This window comes from Symphalangus syndactylus, chromosome 5 (assembly GCF_028878055.3).
Source record: "Symphalangus syndactylus isolate Jambi chromosome 5, NHGRI_mSymSyn1-v2.1_pri, whole genome shotgun sequence".
Lineage (NCBI taxonomy): Eukaryota > Metazoa > Chordata > Mammalia > Primates > Hylobatidae > Symphalangus > Symphalangus syndactylus.
In genome coordinates this window covers 56,550,905-56,570,272 of record NC_072427.2, presented here as the reverse complement: position 1 = coordinate 56,570,272, position 19,368 = coordinate 56,550,905, and the positions used below count along the sequence as shown (strand labels likewise).

Below are 19,368 nucleotides of genomic sequence, written 5' to 3'. Positions count from 1 at the left end.
GGAGGCCCACTGTGCTCACAGGGAAAATACTGTGGGGTGTGGCCTTGCCCTGCTGTTGTGCTGATGGGGACAATGACTCTACATGCTGCAGTTGCTGAGGGACAAAAGCATTTCCATGCCCCAGACTTCGCAATGAGGCTGCTGTTTGACACAGATGAGAGATTTATTCTTTTAGATTCTTTCTCCAGGTTTTACAAAGAACAAGGCAAAATATGCTCAATAACAGGGGAATAGTTAATATTATCCACTATGATAAAATACAACCCAACTACTTAAAATCATGTGTTTGAAGGCTAACAGCAGGGAAAATTCTCAAACTGTAAGGGAAAATGTTGGATTCAAGACTGTGAACACAGCAAGATCATCACTTCACTTGAAGAACAGACAGAAGACCGGAAGATGATGACAATACCAAACTGTTAAGAGTGGCCGCCGCTGGGTGGGGGTCGCTGATTTTCATTTTCTCACCATGGTGAATGTGGACTACTTTTGCAATGCCAACAAGCAGAATGTGCTCCAATGACATGGAGATGAAGCAGGTAAGTGGGTGCCTTGCCTCTCCTCACTGCAGGTCAAGCCTGGGGAATGTTTCCCTTGCCCTTGGTCTCCATCCTCGTCTGGGACCCTTCCAAGACCCTGATGTATTTCCCTTGAAGCGCTTTACAGTCTTATCTCACCTACCTCTTGCTGAATAGGCCTCACTGCAGGTCCAAAGAGAGAGAGGTCTGGGGGCTGGCCCTTGTTATAGGTCATGGCACCCAGTTAAAGCCATGTTTGTTGGGGATGCAAGTTTGACCAACAAGGACTGCATTCCTGTGTGAGGGTTGTGTGTTTTGGAGAGGCGCTATCTTCCAGGGCGGGTAAGAAGCAACCGGCCCTGATGGTCGCTGGTGCAAACTCAGACTCACCTATCAAAATGGATTCAGCCTTGTGCATATAACGCTGGGCCTAAAGGGATAACTGAGGTTCCAGAAAGTCGATGATGATCCTCAATCATCCAAATATTTCTGTGTTGTGTGGCTTTGTGTGATCGGGAAGCTCACGTCTCTATTGGACAAATGCGCTGATCTCTGTGGTATATTCTGACTATGCTGACTCCCCTGTGATTTATCTGAGCAGTACCTACGTCTGTTTCCATTAGTCCATGCCAATTGTTGACTGCTGTCAACACAGTGGACCATCATTTACCCAACCTCATGCACTGCTCCCAAAACTTCCTACTCCAGCCTTACCTCATTCACCCCTACCTCCAAACACCCTGTCCATTCCTGCCTTTATGCTTTATCTGCGGGGTCTCCCTGCCTGCACTGTCCTCTTGTAGCCTCTCAAGTTCTTCAAGTTTCAGTAAAGATCCCACCTCCTCCAGGAAGTCCTTTTTATTTGTACCAGGCAACAGTCTCTAAGTCCCATCCCTGCAGCTACGCTCAAGGCCTCCTTCTATCATGCCAGGTCTTTTCTTATGTGTGTTCTGTCTCTCCACCAAGTGCTACTTGACATGAAGGCCCAGGATTGTTTGCTCTGTCTCCTGGGGACTTTCTCATGACAGTGACATGGGTGACTCTATTTAGCGTATGCTTTTCCTTCAGTAGTCTTTCCTTCAATAGCTTATGTCTTTCCTTGCGCAGGCCTGGAGCCTGGCCACCCTCTATCTGTGCTGTGGGGCTTACCCAGTGAGGCAGCATGTAAAAGGCAGTTCCCATCCCCTGTCGTGGCCAGAGGAAGAAGCCGTTTACAGCTCGTGCACACAGTGGACCACCAGTTCAGGCGACCTGGAACAGAAGCTCACTTTAGAACAGGATCCCAGAAAAGGAAGGGGCCATTAGGGGTGTTTGCTAAGGAGGCATAAACATCAGGGACAGATTTTCTACAGGTTTCAGTAGAAAGGGAGAACATTATGGCTACTTCTCTCCTCAAATAAAATATAGATTTCTTTTCCCTTTGAAGACAAGAAGTGGCCAAATCCTCCCATCAATTAGCATGAGCATTAAGAAACTCAAGGCCAGTACCTTCTCTCCTTGAATCTGGAAACGTATTTTACACAAGATAAAACATTTCTTTGTAATTTCCTTGAACATAGCTTTCCCTCCTGAAAGCTACTTTTTCCTTTCACCATCTTGCTTTTTTGATGCACACATAACCTTTGAAGGTATAGTTCATATTTCATTTGATTCATCAAAACCATTATAGTTACATAGGTGTAGTCATGTTAAATTTCATGAATATTTACATTTAGAGACTTTCACTTCAGGGAAGATAGAGCAGATGTACTTTTTCCTATTTCTCTTACTAAGTACAACGAAAAGCCCTGGAAATTATGTATAAAATCATATTAGAAGACTCTGAAAAGTGGAGAAGAAGTGGCAGACTAACTAGGGATCTTGAGACTTGAGGAACGACATAATGGTGGGTTCCCTGGAGTTTCTTTTTGCCTCACATATCCCAGATTAGGTACTGTAGAAACTGGAACCAATGAGAGTAGGCCACAAAAAAAAAAAAAAAAAAAAAAGATAGAAAAGAAAAAGCATGCTCTCTCTAGACAGAACACCAGGAAAGGGGTAGCTTAGCAAGACAGTAGCTGCTTAGACATTTCCTCTTCTATTCCAGCCAAACACTGCAGAAAAACTTATAACCCGGCCACCACCCCTGCCAGCAAAGGTCTAGTGAGAAGCCTAGACTTCCACCCTCGCCAGGCTGTAACAAGGTGCTCATCACTGCCTGCTCCATTGCCTGGGGAGTGTCAGAGAAGGCTGAGTTCAAAGCCAAGACCTCAACCCTACTGGGTGGTAATAAGCACCTTGCCCTCTATCTTCAGAGGACACACAGGGAGCCTGGACTTTCACACTCACCTGGCTGTAATGAGAATCTCTGCCTCCTCTCAGCTAGGAAGTACCCCTGCCAAGAAGTACCAAGCCCATTCCCCAGGTATCAACAGGCACAGAGGGGGAACCTGTACTTCAATTACCCTCTGGCAGTTGTCAGGCAATGGCCCCTGAACTTACCAGAGTGGGGTCAGGAGGTCCACTAAAATGCAAGATTTAAGTACGACCCAGAGTCCTATAACTTAATACCCAATATACACCCTTTTAAACAAAAAAAATCACTTATACCAAGAACCAGGAAGATTTCAAACATAACAAGAAAAGATATGAAAACTGAGATGACAGATGTTAGAGTTATCTGACTGGGATTTAAAAGTAATCATCCCAAGAATACTTCAACAAGCAATTACAAACATACCTAAGACAAATGAAAAAATAGAAAATGTAGTAAAGAAATAAAGTCTTACCAAAAAAATAGAAGATACAAAACAGAGACAAATAAAGAACAAAAATATGGGCAGATATAATAGGGACTGAAAAACACAACTCTGATTTTAAAAACTCAATGGATGTGCTGAAAAGCAGATTGGAGAGAAGAGAAAAAGAATCAGTGTAATGTAAAGGTATAACATAGAAATTACCCAATTTGAACAACAGAGAAAAATTAGACTAAAAAAAAACACATATACAGAATACAACTCAGGAACATGTGGGACTGTGACAAAAGTCTGAGGAGTCCGTAGAAGAGGAGAAATAAGGTAGAGCTAAAAAAGTATTCACGGAAATAATCACTAAAAGGTTCCCAACTTTTGCAAATGAACAAACATACAGATTCAAGAAGCTGAGCAAACCCTAAACAGAAAAAAACCCATAGAAACTCAAGCCAAAATATATCATAGTCAAACTTCTAAAAACTAAAGACAAAGAAACCTTAAAAACTGCCAAGGAGAAACAACGCCTTACTTATATGGGAAAAACAATTCTAAAGACAGTGGATTTCTCATTAGCTACCGTGTAGGCCAGAAGGAAGCAGGATAACTTTTTTTTTTTTTTTTGAGACAGAGTCTTGCTCTGTCACCCAGGCTGGAGTGCAGTGGTGCAATCTCGGCCTACTGCAACCTCTGCCTCTTGGGTTCAAGTGATTTTCCTGCCTCAGCCTCCCAAGTAGCTGGGACACAGACATGCACCACCAAACTTGGCTAATTTTTGGTATTTTTAGTAGAGATGGGGTTTTACCATGTTGGCCAGGCTAGTCTCGAACTCCTGACCTCAAGTGATCTGCCTGCATTGGCCTCTCAAAGTGCTGGAATTACAGGCATGAGCCACCACGCCCAGCCAGGATAATATTTTTTAAGTGCTGAAAGAAAATAACTGTCAGCCCAGAATTTTAAAGTTAGCAAAAATATTCTTCAGTAATAAGCGAGATTTTGTTCCTAGCAAGCCTACCTTAAAGAAATGGCTAAAGGAAGTTCTCTAGGCAGAAAGGAAATGATAAAAGAAGGCATTTTGGCATATAAAGAAGGAAGAACATGGGAAGAACAAAACTATGGGCAAATATAATAGACTTTCCTTCTCCTCTTGAGTTTTCTAAATTAGTCTGATGGTTAAAGCAAAAATTATGACATTGCCTATCTGTTTATATGTTTCAATGTATGTTGAATAAATATTTAAAACAATTTTATTATAAATCGTAGAGAATAAAGAAGCAAAAAGGCAGGTAAGGTTTATATGCTTCACCAATAGTAGTAAAATGTCAACACCAATAGACTTTGATAAAATATGTGTATATAATGTAATAACCAGAACAATTCCCAAAAAGGTTATACCAAGAGGTATACTTAACAACAACCAGTATTATACAAGCTCCTCCAGAAAATAGCCAACATTACCCTGATACCAAAATCAAAGAAAGTACAAAGAGAGAAAAGTGCAGAGTAACACCTCTCATGAATATGATGCAAAATTCATAAGAAAATATAAACAAGTAGAACACAGTAACATATACAAAGAACTATATACCATGACCAAGGGATGCAAGGATGGCTCAATATGTGAAAATCAATCAATATAATTCACCATATTAATGGGCTACAGAAGAAAAATCACATAATCATATCATGAATGCAGAAAAAGCATTTGACAAAATTCAATACTCACTCATAATTAAAAATTCCCATAAAACTAGGAATAGGGGGGATCTCCATAACTTGATTTAAAAAATCTACACAAACATATAACTAACATCATACCTAATGGTGAAAGACTGAATGCTTTACCTCTAAGACTAGGAAAAAGACAAAGATGCGGCCGGGTGCGGTGGCTCACGCTTGTAATCCCAGCACTTTGGGATGCCGAGGTGGGCAGATCACGAGGTCAGGAGATCGAGACCATTCTGGCTAACATGGTGAAACCCCATCTCTACTAAAAATACAAAAAAATTAGCCAGACGTGGTGGTGGGCGCCTGTAGTCCCAGCTACTCAGAGAGGCTGAGGCAGGAGAATGGCGTGAACCCGGGAGGCGGAGCTTGCAGTGAGCCGAGATCGTGCCACTGCACTCCAGCCTGGGTGACAGAGCAAGACTCCGTCTCAAAAAAAAAAAAAAAAAAAAAAGACAAAGATGCTCCCTCTCTCCACTGCTATTCAACATAGTATGAGAAATTCTAGCCAGTGAAATAAGTCAAGAGAAAGAAATAAAATCTGTATTCGCAAATCAGAAAGAAAGAAGTAACACTATTCTTCTCAGCAGAGAACATGATAGTTCACACAGAAAATGATAAGGAAGCTACAAAAAACCATAACTAATAAGCAATTTTTTAAGGTCACAGGATACAAGATCAATATACACAAATCAATGGTACAGTCATCTCCAAGTGTCTGCAGAGGACTTGTTCTGGGACCCCACCGACATATACCAAAATCTGTATATAGTGAAGTCTGATAGTTGGCTCTGTGGAACTTGTACGTATGAGAAGTTGGCCCTCCATATACGTGGATTTTGCATCCTGTGAATACTGTAATTTTGATCCTCACTTGGTTGAAAAAAATCCACATATAAGTGGAAGTGGACCTGTGCAGTTCAAACCTGTGCTGTTCAAGGGTCAATTGTATTTTACATACTAGCACAGATGTCCAAGGGGCCATGGAGCAACTGGAGTTTTCATACTTTGCTGTTGGGATTGTAAAATGGCACAATTATTTTAGAAAAACTTTTGGCAATTTCTAATACAGTTCAACATACTCTGATATGGTTTGGCTCTGTCTCTTCACCCAAATCTCATCTTGAATTGTAATGCCCATGTGTCAAGGGAAGGACCTGGTGGTAGGCGATTAGATCATGGAGGCAGTTTCCCCCATGCTGTTCTCATGATAGTGAGTGAGTTCTCATGAGATCTGATGGTTTTAAAAGTGGCAGTTTTCCCTGTGCTCTCTCTCTCCCGCCGCCTTGGGAAGAAGGTGCCTACTTCCCCTTCCCCTTCCGCCATGATTGTAAGTTTCCTGAAGCCTCCCCAGTCATGCTGAACTGTGAGTAATTAAACCCCTTTGTTTATAAATTACCCAGTCTGAGGTAGTATCTTTACGGCAGTGTGAAATGGACTATTACCTACCTTTACCATATGACCCAGCAATTCCACTCGTGGATATTTGCCCAAGAGAAATGAAAATATAAGACTCATACAAGAAATTCACAGTAGCCTTATTTCTCAATAAAACTAGTTGCTAACACATCTGGGATTGTGTCTCTGAAATAAATAGCCATTGGGAGTTACCTTGGGTTCTGTTTTTTTTTTTTTTTTTTTTTTTTTTTTTTTTTTTTTTTTTGAGACCGAGTCTCACTCTGTCGCCCAGGCTGGAGTGCAGTGGCACGATCTTGGCTCACTGCAACCTCCGCCTCCCAGGTTCACGCCATTCTCCTGCCTCAGCCTCCCAAGTAGCTGGGACTACAGGTGCCCACCACCACACCTGGCTAATTTTTTGTATTTTTTTTTTAGTAGACACGGGGTTTCACTGTGTTAGCCAGGATGGACTCGATCTCCTGACCCTGTGGCCTCCCAAAGTGCTGGGATTATAGGCGTGAGCCACCATGCCTGGCCAGGTTCTGTTTTCTAGTGAACTCATGTCAAGACATCTTCATTCACTCTTTCTCAGGAAGCTTCAGGAGGATGTACTCCACAAAATGAGGGTGGAAACCAAAACCAGAGAAATACAGGAAACAGGAGGGAAATGGGTGAACAGCACAGAAGAGAGGCAAAGGTAATCTCCAGGCTGATGGCTACAGGAGACTCTATCCTACCTGATGACAGGTGCATCTGCACTCATGGCTGCTTTTCAAAAGAATGTGTCTATGGAAAGGATAAATAGCCTGGCTCATTTACGTGTTAGGCAGGTGACACAAATGTCATCTTACATGTCACTTCTTGGATAATACTAAAATTGTTTAAAAATTGCTTCAAGCTTATGAATGGTTATATCAAGTTTCTAATGTTATGTGAAACTTCTAGTGACATATATATGTATGTTTTTATTTGGAGGATGAAATATAACATGCACCTCCCCAGTGCCTTCAACACTTTGGGAACTTCAATCAAATAAGAATGTTTACAACAGATATTTCCAAGAAATTGTAAAAGCATTTTAATCAAAAATTCCTTTAAAAAGAGAGAAATATTAATAGGATTTGAACAACTGAAGAAGCAGAACATGTTTCACATTTCTACATTCCATCTGTCGATGGCTAAAGAAAACGTATAAATACACAGGAGAATACTATTCAGCTATTAACAAGAATGATGTCATTCATTTGCAGCAACATGGATGAAACTGGAGGTCATTATCCTAAGTGAAATAAATCATGCACAAAAAGACAAATATTATATGTTCTGAATTATATGTGGGAGCTAGAAATTTGATCACATAGAGGTAGAGAGTGCAAAGACAGATACCAGAGACTGGGAAGGGTGAGTGGTGGGGGAGGATGGAGAGAAGTGGGTTAAGGGGTACACACATACAGTAAGATGGAATACATTCAATGTTTGACAGCAGAATAGGGTGATTCTACTTAACAAAAATGTATTGTACTCGGGTGATGAACACTCTGACTCAATCACTACACATTATATACTTGTAACGAAATTTCAAATATAGTCCTTAAATTTGTACAAAAAAAAATCTAATTTTAATAAAAGGTGTTGTTTCTATCAGAATAGAAATCACGAAACATGAAGGATAAAGACTGCAAGTAATGCTTGAAAATTAAGGCCCTCAGGAGTATATTTATTTTAGAGTCAGAGAGTTATTGCCTAATGTGTTGCCATATTAACAAAGTTTAAGATAATAAAACTTCTTGGTTCTTTGTTTAAACTGAATCCCTATCCACTCCTCAGCGCTTTTTGGTTAAGATTCAGTGATTCCATTGTAATAAGTGGCATTACTGATAAAAAAATAACTGTGCCCTTAATTCTAAATAAAAGCATGTATTAAAATTAACACTACAAAGTAGACCAACATCTATTTATTATATGAAGATGTTAATGCTTACGCTAACAAACTGGTATATTCTTACCACCCACAAGTCACCTTATTAAAGCTAAATGAGAAATGCAAGTGAGGGCCTTAATTGACACTACCACTGGATGGACTGTGGATGTCATTGGAAAAAACATGCAGTTACTTAGTCACTTCTTTTTCTCTAGGCTGTGAAATAGCAACCTGTCTCACTTGACTTTTAAAAAGTGTTTATAACAACCAGGCTGGGATACAGTAAAACTGGGTTGCCACAGAGTAAAATAAAATGGCAGGCTCTTTGCTTACAAAGGCATAAAACTCAACAAAATGGCTGTAACACCTGGACATCCGACACATTTGACACTAAAGTGGGCAGCCTTGTTCATCCTCTGCATTGATCTCAGCTGCTAGTGCTCTAGGCAACCATCAGAGAGTATAGGGAACATGAGTAGACAATCAGGGAGAGGAGGGACAGGGAATATGCTAATGAGGCAGGTGGTCTGCATTTCTGTGGCAGACCTCGTTGTCTTGCCCACCCCATAGCTTTTCCCTCCCATCCTTGCTGACAGAGCCCTGCTTGTGTCTGGGGCTTTTCAGGCAAGCCTCCTTGCCTGCCCCACGGGGCAACGTGCAAATGTTCATACATCCAAGACGATCTGTGCAATTCCATTCCCCTTGTCATGGACTGTTGTCGCCTGGCCCACAAGATGTAACAGGAGACCTGCTGGGGCTTGCTCCTCCTTCACAAGGGCCATAATCAGGGGCTCTCTCTTGCTGCCCTGAATGATGCAGTGTGAGGATGTGTGGCCTGATGTGGCCACGGCTACACTGCATCCCCAGATGGAGCTAGCACTGACCCGCTGGGGAGAGAAGAGCAGGGTGCTGTGTGTGCCTGGGTCCTCCATAACACTGTGCAGCTGCCAGCCCTGCCATGAACATCCCTGTTTTCAGACTCTGAGTTGCGTGGGATAATGATGACCTCACAGTTTAAGCTCCTGCTGGCTGGGTTAGTGTGTTCTCCTGTACACTGCAGGACCTTCAGTAAATCAACCAGCTCTGTGTCAGGGGATGTTATTCCCATTTTACAGAGAAGGAAACTGAGGCTCACAGGGAGTAAGTAAACTTGCCCACGACCTGCTGAACCTTAACAGGAGCCCTCACACATCCAGGACAAAATCAGATCACAAAAAAGGCCAGTCTAATTTTGTTTGTTATGGTTGAGTTTGTGGCAAGCCAATTTTAACTTCTCTGACCTATATGATTTCAAAAGCCGTATTACTGAGTAAGGAGCAAAAGTGGAGCTCAAATTTTGTAAAGTGCCAAGAGCAACACACCCATCACCCAAAACCAAATGAAAGTCACCCCTCTGCCATATTTGTTCCAGCAGGTTCCTTTCAATGTAAAAGAAAAGAAAAATGAGTAAAGATCAAGCTGAAGTTCCCTCTATTTGCCTCCCCCATTTCACTTTCATTCCTTTCTCCCTCATTGTAACAAATGAATTTGGCAATTCTTTTCATTATATCACACGAAGACAGTATTTAAAAATACATTATATATTCAAATATTCAGATAAATGATACTATTAAATGTTGACAAATATGTGCTGTACACAATGTTTATTCCTCTGCCATTGGTTCTGGGAGGCGCTGGCTTGGCCTCTCCCCTGCAGTAGAGACTGAGGATTCTTCTTTAAGACTCCCAAATTGTTATTCCTAGGTGGTGAGTGGCTATCCAATGGGTCTATATAATGAGCAAGTGCCTCAAATCTACGCTATCCCATTCCTCCCATATTCCTTCCTCCCCACACCCCAATTCCTTTCCCTTGAGCTTTCTCTCTCCAACCTGGCTCATTGCCAGTGTCTAGGCATAGCAGGACCTTCCCCTTCCCATCCCTACAGACTGTGCAGACCAGCAGGGCCTCTGCTTGTTCCAGCCTTTATTACAGATATAAGGAGAGTAACCCAGGGCCATATGGCCCCGAGGTCTACACTTGGGAGAAGGGTGAGGAATTAACCCCACTGGGGCATTCAACAATGAGATACAACCATTGTACATGAACTGGCTGGGAATCTTAAAATACCCATTTTCATGAAAAACAAAAGAAGAGAGAATGTTTTTTAAAAAGTGAATAAAGAGCCATAACAACCAAATGTAATGCATAAAGTTGGGTTTTTTGGAATGAAAATAAATTACAAAAATGACTTTGGGGCCAATTGGGAAAATCTGAGTATGGACTCTACTAGTTGACATTACTAAGTTAGTGCTAATTTTCTAATGTTGTTTAGTCATATAGCAGAATGTCTTTATTTTCAGAAGAAGTGAAGTATCCACAATACACATTCAAATGATTCAGAAAAAGTGTATGTACTTCCATACACATAAAGAGAGATAAAGCAAATGTGACAAAGTCCTGAAAACTGGTGATTTTTGGTGCAAGACATATAAATACTCATCTTTCAATTTTCCTGTGGATGTGAAGACGTTCAAGACGAAAGAAATGGCATGTGGGTTTACTCTATAGTCTTACAATGGAGACATTCTGTTCTGGTGCCAAAGACGATTTCTATGTAAATTAACTCATTTGTCTTGATTAAGTTTTAAAAATGGGTTGAATTCAGTTAAAAATATTTTGGGGGAATCTAACTAATGCAAACGAATACTAGTTTGACTAAATTTTTCTGCCTTTTCAATAGACTGAGTTGAAATTTTTACAGTTTGGTTATAATTTTCAATTTTTTTGAAGGCACAGAGCCCTGAAGCTAATAGATGACTTCTCTGAAGTGTCTTCTGTCAATCCCCTCTACACCATAGCAAGCAGCATTGAAAAATCACCACACTTTCCATGGCAGACATGCTAACCAATCATCATTCTTCCCACAAAGGAGGTGGAAGACCTGATTCCCCTTTTCAATTCAGAGGTCTGTGCAATAATGACCAACTGATTCAAGTTGAAAATGAGGATGAAATAAAGTGGCCTTTGGAACACCTACCCTTGCAGAATCTGGACTAGAGTGTCTAAGGTAGTCATTAGAGAGGCAGTCCGCAGACTGGTTAGATGCAGAAGCTGGAGTTAAGACTTCCTGGGTTCAAATCTCAGTTCCACTACTTCTTAGCAGTGTGGTGTTGGGCAAGTTACTTAATCACTCTGCTTCAGTCTTCAATTCTTAAAAATGGAGATAATAATAGTCCTGATCTAACAGAGTTTTTATGAACATTATAATTATTTAATATTGGGAAAGTACTTAAGACAGGGCGTGGCATATAGAAAGCCCCATGTATGCGTTATGCATATACAGGTCCAAAATCCTGAGTTAAATAAAGGAGTATATTTATGCATATACTAACGAATGAATGAATGAGTGAACCAAAATGCTTTGGCTTAAAAGGTACCTTTATACACCAAAGTCCTTTTTAGAGTAAGCACAACTGCTCTGACATTCATGCAAGAAAGACTATGAACTGCAAATAAAGGGAAGCTTTTGCACACAGAGTGCCTGGTGCTGCTTAAAGGGAGGTCAGCTGGTGCACAATGAGGCAAGTACGGAAAATGGGAGGAAGTGTTTAGGAGCTTTTATAGCAATGGGCTTTGCTGTAATATTTTTATTACATTTTATAGACGCATAGGGAGACAGTGAATTGGAAATCTAAAGAAAAGAGTTGTCCTTCAACACAGATTGCTTGAGAAGCACTGTCCAGGGGTTCTCAGAAATGCAAATTACACGCTTGAACTGGGTAGACATCTAAATACATCATATTAAATTTTTTTTTGCCTACATTCATTGGTTAGATTGTAGTATTAGGATAAAGAAGATTTAAAGAAAAAAGTTGAGCAGATCTTGGGGAAAAGGAACCATGTGAGGAATGTGAGGAAAGACCTGGCCTTTAGGTGTTAAGCCTAATGAACCAAAGAAAGCAACTTTTTAAAACCAACGAAAAGATTTCTTATATCCCTACAAACCCTCACTGATTTTTACTTTTGTTAGTTACTCTATGCTTAATTATTCCTGATTTCTCTGTAATACTTAGCAAAAAATAATTTAAAATAAGATCTTGTGTGGATGTATGTAGCACTGCAGATAAAGTAAGGGCTGATAGCTTTGTCTCTGGTCGTTTGAAAAGAGAAATCCCCCTTCCTAAGATGAGTAGGAGGGCACAGATTTAAAGAGGAAAAGAGGTCAGAAAATAAAAATACTTATTTTCAATAATCCTTTCAAATGTATATCCAAGCTTGAAAGAAAGTGTAGTAAATCTGCAACAACCAGAAATAAATATGGAATGGAAATTAGTATGCACCAAACCAGCAACTGCCAACGAGTGAAGACATTTAACTGTTTAATCCCTTCACAAGAACTCGAAAAGAGGCTGGAGACCCTGAAATGTGAGGAATTGGGACTGGGGACGGCCTTTTCCTTCCACATAGAGTTAGGACCCTCAAAAACTATATCCTGAATGCAAAGATTAGAAATAATTTTGCTCTGGCAAAGGCAGTTGGGAAGAAAATTTGTCTCTTTTAGCCTAGGCTTAGCAGAGGAAAATAAAAACTTCTCTCGGAAATGTTGACTGTCATGAAGATTTGGGCTAAAATTGATTTGTGGCTTGGAACCACTAAGCCAAGAAATTAACATAAAATTGGTTCTAAGTACCAAAGGTAATTTCTCTTGGGAAACTGGTACAAATAAACAAACAAAAACAATCGCTCTAAGAAGAGTACACTCTCAACACAGGCCACACAAGAGTCCCACAGATAACATCCTGCCCACAACCCCAAATTACAAACACAACAGAAAACAAGCCATTGTGAGTAAGAGTCCTACACACAAAATCAGCAGTTTATAGATACCTATAAACTTGAGGTTAAAAATGATTAGTTAGAGACTGTAAACAAGTATGTTAAAAATGTTTAAAATACACAAAAGAATTAAACAAAATATGACCAAAGAATAAGAGGCAGATTTGGAAAACACATATAGAACTTAAAAATGAAAGATATAAAAATTAAAGCAAAAAAGTAAGAATCAGTTTAATATCAGGTTAGATATTGTTGAAGAAAAAAGTTAATACACTTAAAGATAAGTAAGAAGCAACCAAGAAGGAAAGAGAAAAGATGCAAGAGAGTTTATGAGACATAAGAATAGACTGAAAAGATCTAACATTGTCCAATCAAAATTCAGAAAGGCGTGAATCAGGCAATATTGAATACTGACTGAGGATTTTCTGAAATATGTAAAAATAAACTCACAGATTTAAAAAGTCTAAGACATTCTAAGTAAGAACAATAAAATTAATGTTTTCCTTAACATATCCTAGTGAAACTGCACAATATAAAAGACAGAGAGAAAAGATCTTAAAGCAGATAGAAAAAGAAGAAAACCAGATTATCTTCAAAGGAGTGATAGACCGACAGCCTACCTCTTAAAAGAAACAATGGAAAGAAGAAGCCAAAAAAAAAAAATCTTCAATGTGCTGAATGAAAATAACTGGCAATCTATAATACTAGACCCACGAAAAATGTTTTCCAAAAATGAGGGCAAAACAAAGACATTTTAAGACTAACAAAAACTGAGAGAGTAAAATTAGCACTCACCTAAAGAAACTGTAAAGGATGAACTTCAAACAGAAGGAAGATCTGACATGCAAGAAGAAATGAGGAGAAACAAAAAAGGTAAGCATATGGGTAAATAGAAATGAATGTTGATGATATAAAACACTAATGTCTGATGAGATTAAAAGTATAGAACTAAAATAAATGACAACAGCTTACAAAACAGGAGAGAATAAGGATGAATAAAACTAAACTACTCCAAGGTCCTTGTCTTGCCCGGGTGTATAATGTAGGTTAAGATGTTAATTAATTTGAGATGCGATTCACATGTATGTTTTAGGGGTAACCTCTTAATAATGGAAAGAGAGGGTATAACTTCAAAACTCGTGGAATTTTTAAAAAGACATGATTAAACAATATTTAACTGATTTAAAGGAAGATTTGTAAGGAGAGAATAAACACCACATTAACGGGGGAAAATGGTAGTTGCATTAAAAATAAATGCACCTGTTAAAAGACAAAGGTTGTGAAACTGATTTTGTGAATAAATTAACTACATGCAGCTTGCAAGAGATAAATCTAAAACACAGGAATACAAAAGTGCTATATGTAAAGGTATGAAAGGTGGCAAATGGTACATTAGGAATGTTTTAACTTACGGAAATCTAACATAGCTGAATCAATAACAGATAAAATAAATCAAAAGGCAAAAAGCATTAATAGAATTAAATAATCACCCTCTACACTGTTCAACTGCTCAATTCATGAGGAAGAAATCAGTTTAATTGCTGCATTCAATAACATAGCATTATATTTATACAGGATTAAAAATCCATAGGAATAAAAGGAGATATAGACAAGTACTCAGTCATGATGAGAGATTTTAACACATCTCTATCGGTAATTGAGAGAAAAAGTAAAAAATAAACCAATAAATGTACAGAAGATGTGAAAAACATAATAAATGACCAAATGGACAAACATAATACAATGCAGCCAAAACAGAAGACTAAACATTATTTTCAAGCTCACATGGAATGATTTAAAAAAAACTGATCATATTCTGAATCATGAAGCAAAGTTCCCAAGAGATTTCAAATCATTGTCCAAACATTGGACAATGTTCTTTGTCCACAATGGAAGTAAGAAATCTATAATAAAAATAACTAAAAATATTTAGTAGTTTTTACATACTTGCAAACAAAGAAGCACTTACAATAATTCACGGGTCAAATAATAAACCAAAATGAAAATCAGAAAATATTTTGAAACTATGTAATAACAAAAATATTACATTCCAAAATTTTGGGGATATAGCTAAAATAGTATGGAGAAAAAAATTAATAATCTTAAATACTTGCAAGAGTAAAAAAGAAAGGCTAGGAATTAATGAATTAAGCATCCATGTTAAAAACTTACAAAGGAACAGTGATTAAATCCAAAGTAGAGGGAGAAAATTATATAGATCAGGAGTCAGTAAACTTTGGTCTATAAGAGGTATAGAGGGAAGGGAAAGAGAAAGAGAAAATGAATATGTGATAGAGAACTTACATGGTCTGTAAAGCCTACAACTAGCTGTTAAATATGAAAGTAAAATAATGCCATTTTCAGGCAAATGAAAACCCAAGACTTCACTGCCATCAGGCCTGCCTCTAACAACAAAACTACAGTTATAACATATCAGGATGGTGTAATAATTCTAAACGTCTATGCACCCACTAACACAGCTTCAAAATATATAAAGCAAAAGATAACCAAGGAAGAAACAGAGAAACACAATCATAGCAGGAGAGACCTTAACACACCCCATTCAACAGCTGGTAGAATAAGTGGACAAAAATTTAGTGAAGAATAGAAAAGATCTGAGTCACAAAATTAACAAACTTGATATAATTAACATATATAAAAAGTACTATACCTAAGGAAAGAATTCAAATTTTTTTCAAGTGCACATAGAATATTTATTAAGCTTAATTATATGCTGGGTCATAAAGCAAGTCTCAACAAATTTAAAATGTCTGAAATCATTCATTGTACATTCTTTGACCACAGAAGAATTAGGCTAGAAAAAAAAAAACAAAAAACCTAGAAATATCCCCATGGTGATTAAGCAACATATGTCTAAGTAACTTATGAGTCAAAGGAAAAATTATAATAAGTATTTAAAATGATTTAAACCGAATGATAAAGAAGAATAACATCAAAATTGTTGATGGAACAGAACAGACCCAGAATCAGACCCACACCTACACAGTCACCTGCTGTATCTCAAGGTTATGCTGCAGCATAATAAAGAAAGGATGATTTCAATAAATGGTACCATGTCAGGTTGATGAATATACGGGAAAATGGACTTTCATTACATAGCACATCACTTACGAAAATCATTTTTAGGTGGATTATAGATTTAAGTATGGAAGGCAGGAGAATATTTTCAGGACCTTGGGGTAGGTAAAGGTTTCTTAAGCTGAAATAGAGGTTCTCAAGTAAGGGGAAAAAAAGGCAAATTGAACTACTTTAGTTATGATCTCCTGTTCATTAAAGTATATCAGTCAGTGAGTGAAAAGGCAACCAGTAGGGTGGGTGAAGATATTGGCAATACATACCTGCCAAAGGTCCCATATCTAGAATGTATAAATAATTCCCACAAGTCAATCAAAAAGGCAATCTTAAAAATGGGTAAAAAACCTGAAAAGGCACTCAACAAAAGAGGATATGCAAATGGTCAATAACATGAAAAGTACCCAATTTTACTAGTCATCAGAAAATAAAAATTAAAACCACTGTGTGGATACTCCTACACTTTCAACACAGTAACTAAAACAAAAAGACAAAAAACATGGAGCAACCAGAACTCTCAATAGAGGAAGAGCAAACTGGTACATCCACTCTGGAAAACTACTTGGACAACTGTTATAATGCTGAACATATGTAAATCCTATGATCCAGCAATATCACACCTAGGTACAATTGACCTGTGGGTTCCGAATCTGTGAATTCAACCAACTGCTGATAGAAATAATCCAGAAAAAAAAATTCCATAAAGTTCCAAAGAGCAAATCTTGAATTTGCTGTGTGCCAAATAATATGTCAAATCCACACAGACGAAGTGATATAGGCATTGTGTTAGGTATTATAGGTAATCTAGAGATGATTTAAAATATATGGGAAAATGTGGGTAGGTTATATGCAAACAGCACACCATTTTCTACAAGGAACTGGAACATCTGAGAATTTCAGTATCTGGAGGGTCCTGGAACAAATTCCCTATGGATACGGAGGGACGACTGTATGTATCTTTAGAAACGTGTTCACGGCTTACCAGAAACCTGTACAAGAATGTTCATAGCACCACTATTTATTATAATAATGACAAAGTTGCAACAGCTTGTTATGGACTGAATGTGTCCCCTCCAAATTCACATATTGAAATCTTAATCACCAGTGTGGCTATATTTGAAGATGAGGACTTCAAGGAAGTAATTTAAATTCATTAAATGAGGTTATAAGGGTGGGGCCCTGATCTCCCAGAATTAGTGTTTGTATAAAAGACTCTAGAAAGCTTCAACTCTCGAACTGTCCCCCACCCCAAGAAATGCACTGAAGAAAGACCATGTGAGAATACAGTGAGAAGGCAGCTGTTTACAAGATAGAAAGAGAGTCCTCACCAGGAATTGAATTGGCCAGCACCTTGATCTGGGACTTCTAGCCTCTAGAACTGTGAGAAAATAAATTTCGGTCATTTAAATCACTTGGTCTATGGTATTTTGTTATGTTAGCCTGAGCTAAGACACCAAAAAATCCATCAATAACATAATGGAGAAGTTATTTGTAATACATGTATATACATTGCAATGCAATATACCAATGAGAATAAATAAGCTATATGGTAATTACACAACTCTATGAATGAATTGCATAAGCTTAATGATAAGCGGAAGAATCCAGAACTTAGCCCATTCATGATTCCATTTATATAAAGCTCAAAAACAGGCAAAATAAATCTGTGCTGTAAGAAGTCAGTTTTCTTGATGTGAGTTTCTTGTCTGAGTCCTTGTTATAGGATGTGATCTGTTCTACACTTAACGATTCGCACACTTTCCCACATGTACATGTCAATGAGGAATTAAAACAACGAAAGGGTGATGGGTCTAACTCCAGAGATGACTCTTCCAGGGAAAAGAGAGCTGGAAGCTGCTTGCACCTGAGATGACATTTTGAAGGCAAAAGAAAGGATTCAGGTGGTGAATCTGCTGGATGGAATGTCTTCAGAAAACCCCAATTTGCAAATATTTCCACCTCATCTTATTTTTCCCATAAAACGCAAAAGAGTATGTCTGAAATATTTAAGGGGTACCTTAGATGCTGAGTCTATAAACAAGGCTACAACATAAAACTGTGAATATGTATTGTCATTAATATATGCTTTAACATCACATGTTTCTTATTTTTACCCAGAATTGTTGAGCAGGCTGGCTTCTCATGGATCTGATACACTGCCAGTTTTATTTTACCACTTCTTAAGACATCTAAAGGTTCTATTTTCTAACCCTTCCTTAACTCCCACCTGAACACGTGCTTTTCATTTCCAATACCTAGAGTAACAAACAATTCTATTTCTTCCTCACAAAAATAAAAGTGAGAACATAATGACAATGCAATAGTGACTTAATGTTTTTTGATCTTATGAGCTCTGTTACAGCAGATTCATAACATGACTTGCTTCCAAACTTCAGTCTTGGTGGGTAATAGCACATCAGTAACATTATGTATCCCTGCATTTCACAGGACTGTTAAAGAAAAATAGAGGCCTCAGTTCAGACACACCCCAAGGCCAACCACCTATAACCACGTAGCCAAAACTTAAGTCATCCTGATTTCCCCGAGATATTAGCTCTAATCATAAACAAAACACAAAACATAGGCTAGTCCACATGATTCAGTGAACCAGCTGTAGACAAATCAGCTTAAACTAACTCTGTTTGCCCTAAAAAGAAGGCTAATGTGTAACAGTCAGTCACAAAAATGGTCAAAATGCTTCCTCCTTTAGGCTTTCTCAGCTGTGCTGGAACTGCCGCAAGGTGGGCTTCTCGCCACGCTTGGTCTGAAGTCTCCTCAGCTTGTGAACTGTTCTTCTGTATGTACCATATACTCCTAAACATTTGATAACTTCATTTGATTTTCTTCCGACAGGACTTTGGGATCAGTCACTCTGTGTGAGGAGTGTTAAATGTAAAGCTGCCATGATTTGTGGGCCCCCTGGGCCACCCCCTTTCACTCTGCCTCTGTCAGATGTTCCTGCGCGGTGCCCTCAGCAACGTGTCCCTCTAGAACTGTGTAACTTGGCTGCTGGCTTTCTACTTGGCCTCTCAAACAGCGTTCCTTTGGAGATTTTCTCTGGTATTGGTGATTTATTCTTTTAAGAAAATCCAATAAGTCATGCAATTCATATTTGGAATGGGTCACGCAGCAGAAAGTATCCTGAGGGAAGGAATGACAGTTCCC

At 38.6% G+C, this 19,368-nt stretch overlaps 1 protein-coding gene across 8 annotated transcripts in view; it reads right to left on the bottom strand.

Annotated features, from left to right (window-relative positions):
* OTUD7A (OTU deubiquitinase 7A) overlaps positions 1 to 19,368 on the bottom strand; it is a 397,910-nt gene that overhangs the window by 53,880 nt on the left and 324,662 nt on the right. For all 8 annotated transcript variants that reach the window (XM_055278535.2, XM_055278539.2, XM_063639043.1 and 5 more), the window contains one exon: positions 1,668 to 1,769. In XM_055278535.2, coding sequence (XP_055134510.2) covers positions 1,668 to 1,769 — 102 coding nt within the window. The remainder of the gene's footprint in view (positions 1 to 1,667; positions 1,770 to 19,368) is intronic.